Raw genomic sequence first — 6,703 nt, 5'->3', positions numbered from 1 at the left:
CCCAGCCACACTTCACTCTGTCGTCACACAGTGTGCTTCTCTATTCAAAGGACACACATGTGCACACACACTGACCGCCTATACACACAACAAGACACTACTCTGCAGACACCCCGAACGAGAAAGGCTAACAGTCACCTGGGACCATGGGCATGAAAATCAGCTCAGGAAAGTCAGTCAGGCTAGCAAAACATTACTACAAAACTAGTAAATACCATAGCCAACAACTGTCCCTTTTCAAATTTCACAGATTTAAACCCCCTAAAACCAATACTACCCCTCCCTGTCACCACCCTTTACCCTCCCCCCACCCCCCCCAAAATCAAACAAACCTGCTGAAGCACTGGCAAAGTTCGACATTTCACAGTAAATGTGAAAGTTCATATCATATAATCTCATTAAAATGAACCTTTTCACCCTCTTTCCACAGCATGAAACTGTTATGGCTTAATTTATATTAAAAGTAGAAAAGTCTTTTCGGAAGGAAATGCAGTCTGCCCAGACGCATGTGCATTTCCTGATCAGTGCTATTTCATACCTAACAACTGCATGACTTGCTTTGCAGTCAGAAGCTGTTTTCGGAAAAACTGAGGTTACAGCTTTTGATTCAGTCTAAACCATAAATGTAAGGCCCTTAGTTTGGTTTAGGTTTCTTTTGCAAGATAAAATAACCTTGGGGTTCACTTAGCAAGTTACACCTCAGGTCCCTGACTATAACGTGGAAGTTACATGTATGCTTTGTAAAAATAAAAGGTGAATCCTATGACTCTTAGAGGGAAGAAATGATTCTAGGCAAGGAATCAACTCCTCATTATACATTACACCTCCTGCTGGTAACAGTTACCAACCAAAATCCACCAAAGAAATATAAGAGTATTTCTGGGTTATTTTATTCCTGCAAAATAGTATATATTCCAGCACTTATGATCACTGTTTTGGTGAAAAATCTTGGGGGAAAATAGCTGACATTTTGAATAGGAAATGGCCAAAATAAAACTGGGTGGAGACAAGGTTTATCTTTGATTAAGTTCCATTTAGGGGTGCTTTCTGAAATAAAGAAAAGTGAATTCAGGATGTCACAGGTCTTGCATAGGTAAGCTACTTGGAGGTCAGGGGCTACGTGGTAGCCAGGGTTTATTAGTGAAATAGTGCAGAGCAGATAAACTTGTTGGAAGAATCACTGAATACAGTTTCAAAAAGGCTTTAACAAAGAAAATGTAATGTTGCGCTTGTTAAGACAAAGCTTCAGGACACTAGGAAGGACAGGAAGGGTGAGAGGGAGACTCTAAGGGGTAGAATGCAGCTTAATGAGTATTATTTTCCCACACCCATTAAAGGGGAAAAAACCCCACCATAACAGAATAAAACCACAGTCACAATAAGCTAATTGCTTTGAAAACAGGCATTTGCTTCTTAACATCCTTAACTTAAAGAATTTTTATGTAAGGGATAGCAAATATTTGACTTACGGCATGACGTTCACTGAAAAAAAAAAAGCAAAAATAACGGAAGGGCTTTTAGTAAGGCTCCATTATTAAAATTACATTACGTTCAACAGCAATGTAGTGAGTAGTATGTGACTTCTTCCCCTTTCTTTCCACCTGGCTTCTAGAAAGTGTATCAACATCACCCGCCACAGGATGAGCAGAGGCCTCACAGTGTCACAGAACAGGGGCTGCTGTAGGAAGCAAAGTACCAGAGGTTTGGGATCCACTGTGACCCCAGGAGAGTCACTGCCCTCGCTGGGTTTCATTTGTCTCTCTTCTTAAGCTAAAGATCTGATGTTCAACCTTCTCAAAACTGCTTTAGATGAAGGTCTACGGCATCTGAAAATGACTGGTGATCTTTAACTTCTCTTTTTGGAGGAAGCAATTAGCTTAATAATTAACGTGAAAAACGAACTTTTGAAAAAATTTCAAATTTATATAAAACCCTCATCTCTTAATATGAAATCAAAAATGCTTACATACTGCAATAGCTACTTCTGGCAGTAGTATACTGGGCCATACAATTATTCATCAGCTCTTTGGGGAGTTGACTAATCACTATAAAGAGCATTTCTTGAAAAAAGCAGAATCCGGCCGAGTCTCCCTACACTACAGTGGTTTGTTTCTCTCTCTACCCAACGAGCCATGGTTGGCCAACTCAGAGCTGTCTTTGCTGATCCCCATCTATCTACCATCTTATTTTCCTGCTCTAGTACCATGGATGGTTGTTAAATCATTTTCATTCCATGACTTATTTTACCTTATGCTAGTGCCCTGAAGAGTGTGCAGAATCTATGAAGCAGTACTCTTTGAGAAAAACCTAAAATTATCTTTTAATTACTTTAAATCATCTTAATGATTACTTGAGGATAAACATTCTCACTCTTATCCATAAAGTATCTCATCCCTTTTTCTTTCACTTCATGCACTGATTTTGACTTTAATTCAGCATCTTGTTAGAGATTCTTCAGATTTTTTAGGTAGCAAGCTCTGGGCATATATTTGATATGAAGCAAATTTTATGAGTAACAGCAGTTTTCATTTAAAAATGCATATAGGGCTTCCCTGGTGGCGCAGTGGTTGAGAGTCCGCCTGCTGATGCAGGGAACATGGGCTCGTGCCCCGGTCTGGGAGGATCCCACATGCCGCGGAGCGGCTGGGCCCGTGAGCCATGGCCGCTGAGCCTGCGCGTCCGGAGCCTGTGCTCCGCAACGGGAGAGGCCACAAGAGTTAGAGGCCCGCGTACCGCTAAAAAAAAAAAAAAAAAAAGCATATAAATGTGCATTTGTTGTCAGCTGTAACTTAAGTAATGATAAATCCTCTGCAAATATGAAGTGTTAATAGATTAAGGAATGCTTTTCTGTGTTTTTCTTAACTGCATTTTGATCCAAATTTACAAATGCAAAAACTAAGACTCAGAAAGAATAAATGACTTCTTCAAGGTCACAGAGCTGAAACATAAAGGGCAGAACTTGGACAAACACCGAGGTCTTCTGCTCCCTTTCATGCTATAACATGCCCCTATGATTACAAACATTTAATTATTAACTTTTGAAATGTTTTTCAAATTTTGAAAATATAAAAAAACTTTTTTTTACTTCTACCTCTACAGTTGTATAGTGTATCTCTGTTAAAACTAATAAAGTTTTGTTTTATGAATGGGCCCTCTTGCTTAAGTTTGCTTAGAAGTGAAAATAATACTGCTTATTTCCTGGAGAAGATACCTTCAAGAGCAAACAATACAGCTTCAACTTTATATGCCCCCCACAGTACTAAGTAGTGCTGGGCACATAGTAGATGTCTGATAAATACCTGCTGATCTCATATGAATAAATACAGTAGAGTTCATTAAAAAGGCAATAACTAGGATTATTAAAAAATAGAGCAAAAAAAATAAAGCAGTATTCAGTGCTAAGTAGTGACAAAGATGGGCTTCTTTTCTGAGTTTATAAGATGGTTTCGGTCAGAATTTTCAATTCTGTATGCTTTAAAAATTAACTGATACTTATGAAGTTCAAAGTATTTCTAGGTATTGAACTATTATAAACTGCCAGCTTTGTACAGTTTACACCGTTAATCAATACTGGAGAGCATAATATTATGTGACGTTATGAATTACAGTACAGGGGATCCCAGGTTAACAGAAGTCACTTATTTGAATCAATACAGGAAAATGATTACCTACTACCACACTTAAAATTGCATATGTTAAATCGTAAGTGTTTGACATAATTTGTATTTGCTTATAACTAGCTAAATGCCACCACTGGTGTCTTCCTAGGTTGCAGGGTCTATACAACACATAATAAATGAGACTGAGAGAAAGGCTGTCTATTGCAGTCGAGTCCAGATGCTGTTACTTCAAAGTTCTGTCATTTCCACAAGATAAAGGGATGCATCACAGCCAGTGATTTTACAAGAGGTTTGACAAGGAAGTCACTGGATCAGTGGCTGGATTTTTACCAATACACAAAAAGATTACATGTATTCTGTTTTAGTGGTTATTTCATGTTACTGAAAGTTTTTTGAACTTAGCCAGTTAATGGGCTAACACTGCCAAAAATGAATCCACAGTTCCTTCACTTAAAAGTTCAACATACTGGCTACTTAAAATTAGTATTTACCAGCCTAAGTACACAGGGCAGATACTGGCTACAATTTTAATTCATAAAAATAAATTATTTATTTTCATTTTTATAGCTAAGAAAAAAAAAGGTAATTAAAAATACTTAGAGCTGTGAAAAATGTAAAGGCAACAAAAGAACCCAAATCATAATGTAGCTGGAAAAAGAAATTATAATTCTCAATGCTTAAACTAACACCAAAACATGTGTATTTTAACACTAAAATGGTGTCTACAGAAAACTAAAACATCACAGTAATATATTGTGTGGGGAAGGTGGGAGAAACAGGCAGACCCACATTTTTGACGTCTTGAGCTCTGATGACCAACAAATGACTGACTGTACCTATCTCTGCCTAGTTTTGGCATAGAGTACAGAGTTTAAGTAGGCCTATTATAGACATTTAGTACTCCCATAAAAATTCTTCTCCCTGACACCCAGATAAGACCCAGACAGTGGTCCAGTCACTTGGACCAAAAAGGCTCATTTGTAAGATATTTCATATATATTCCATGAAATATTGGAACGAAGGCAGAGTAAGAAATATTTCTCTTTGAAAATACACATTTGAATGTGACCATGAAAGATAATGGTATAGACTTTTTTTTTTCTTAGCTCTTCAAGTGATACTTAATACAGAAGGGAAAGTCCTGCTACCTTGCTGAGTAAAAAAAAAAAAAAAGACAAACCCATAATATGGCCGTATTTCTTCTCCATAAAAATAAATTTTATCCAATTTGCCTATATTTTCTTTGTAGGAACTTGTAAAATGCTCTATTGTCAGAACTGGGAATATCTCCACCGCCCCACCCCACCACCCCCCCGCAGAAATCACTTGTTTTTATGTCATGGGGGGAGGAAAAGGAAAACATAAGCTATTGCAAGCAACTGAAAACTGGCACTTAGTAAAAGTTGTGCACAAAGGAGAGAAATGATTCCTTAAAGCTCAACCAGATACTTAACCTCACTATGCACTGGTTAAGTTAGGATAGATGGAAGAAACTGCAAAAAGCACCCATTTTACTCCAAATCCGTATCTTAAATAATTCTTTAGAAGGTTAAGAAATAAAAAACTAAACACACACACACACACACACACACACACACCCCCAAATCATCTACTCCAACATGCTTGCTTCTATACAACTTAATATAGTATAGTCTTATTATATTACGGCTTATTATGCAGATTTGAATATTCTAAGTCAAACCATATTTCATATTTTCCAACAAATTAGGTATACAGAATAAAAGCGTCATAAAATATAACCTCTGTGGCAGGTGTTGGTCCTGCCCTCCAATACCAGTAGTATGAAGAAGGCCCTCTGTAGTTACAAATGTATTTGAAAAACTACAAACATGACAATTTAACCAAACTTATAATACTTTTCCCACAAGTAGGAAAAAGATATTAAAGCTGTACTCTTTGGGACCCAGATATCATCAGCAAAAAATGAAAATGCAAGAAGCCTATTTTTCTATTTAGAAGAAAACTGCAATGTCAAATGAAATGAGACATGTGGGGTCTTCTATGTAGTTCTTACACATTGGCTATGAAAGTATTTCCCTGCAAAGAGAAGAGTCTTGTGTCGTTATGAAATGATGGGGAGTGCAGAGGGAAGGTGGGATATAGGTAATCGACCTGGATAACAGTATGCACCTTGGATGTTAGCAAAAGCGAAGCTAATAGCTTATAAAAAACACATGAATTATATAAAATAAAATGATTTTCATATACATCTTAATTTAAAATAATTAATGCATCAAATCCCTGTTTAAGACTTTAACCTGAATAGCAAATTTAAGAGTCCAGACTAGTTACTGTTACCGTGGCTCTTCCCCACATGTAACACACACACTATCAAAAATAATTTAAAAACCTTCACATTCTTAAATCTAAATTAGTGAGATATTTCTCCAGAAATCTTCCAAATAAATAGCTTTAAAAAAGAAAGAATTTAAAAGCTGTTAACTTTAAAAAAAAATCTGTTAAATAAATTATTGATAATTCTTTACCCTACCACAGAAAACAAATCAAAACACTACCAACAACAAAATGAAATTCAAGCCCTGACAAGAGACCCTTTCCAGTTCAAGGTCTCTTTTTAAGGTTCTACCCTCCTTCTTCCTCTCCCCACCAGGTCCAAAATGGTTATTGCTGAGTGGGTGTGGCACAGTGAAAATGCAGCATCAGGTTCATTTTGTTCTTCAGGCAGTGTTCCCTACGGTACATGCAAACTGCTTCAGCGGGGGCGCGCGGAAGCTCCAGGCTCCCGTACCCCGAGACCGGTCTCCGAAAGGAAGAGTGACCACAACCGCAGCTCCGTCACACAAAGAAACGTGCGTGGCCATTTCTGTTCAATTTAAGGATCTTCCCAAGACGTTGTTTGGCTGTTGCCATTCCTTTTTTTGGACGTTTACCTATAACATACAGAACACCAACAACAGCATAAATAACAATGAAAATTATAGGTGACAGCACCGGGAAGATTTAAACGAGGGCGACATGGTAGGCAAAGGCTTTTCGGTGTTTTGAATGAGCAGGGTTACACTTCTGGAATTCCACTGCTTAAAACTCTTCCACCTCATCAT

The 6,703-nt window shown here is 37.6% G+C and overlaps 1 protein-coding gene across 2 annotated transcripts in view; it reads right to left on the bottom strand.

Moving 5' to 3' along the window:
• Positions 1 to 1,485: 1,485 nt before the first annotated feature.
• KDM7A (lysine demethylase 7A) overlaps positions 1,486 to 6,703 on the bottom strand; it is a 123,003-nt gene continuing 117,785 nt past the window's right edge. For both annotated transcript variants that reach the window (XM_060305236.1, XM_030853989.2), the window contains one exon: positions 1,486 to 6,532. In XM_060305236.1, the coding sequence (XP_060161219.1) occupies positions 6,438 to 6,532 (95 nt within the window). In that variant the 3' untranslated portion in view covers positions 1,486 to 6,437. The remainder of the gene's footprint in view (positions 6,533 to 6,703) is intronic.

This window comes from Globicephala melas, chromosome 9, assembly GCF_963455315.2.
Source record: "Globicephala melas chromosome 9, mGloMel1.2, whole genome shotgun sequence".
NCBI classification, from domain to species: Eukaryota; Metazoa; Chordata; class Mammalia; order Artiodactyla; family Delphinidae; genus Globicephala; species Globicephala melas.
The sequence above is the reverse complement of the archived record's forward strand: the minus strand, read 5'-3'. Positions and strand labels throughout refer to the sequence as shown.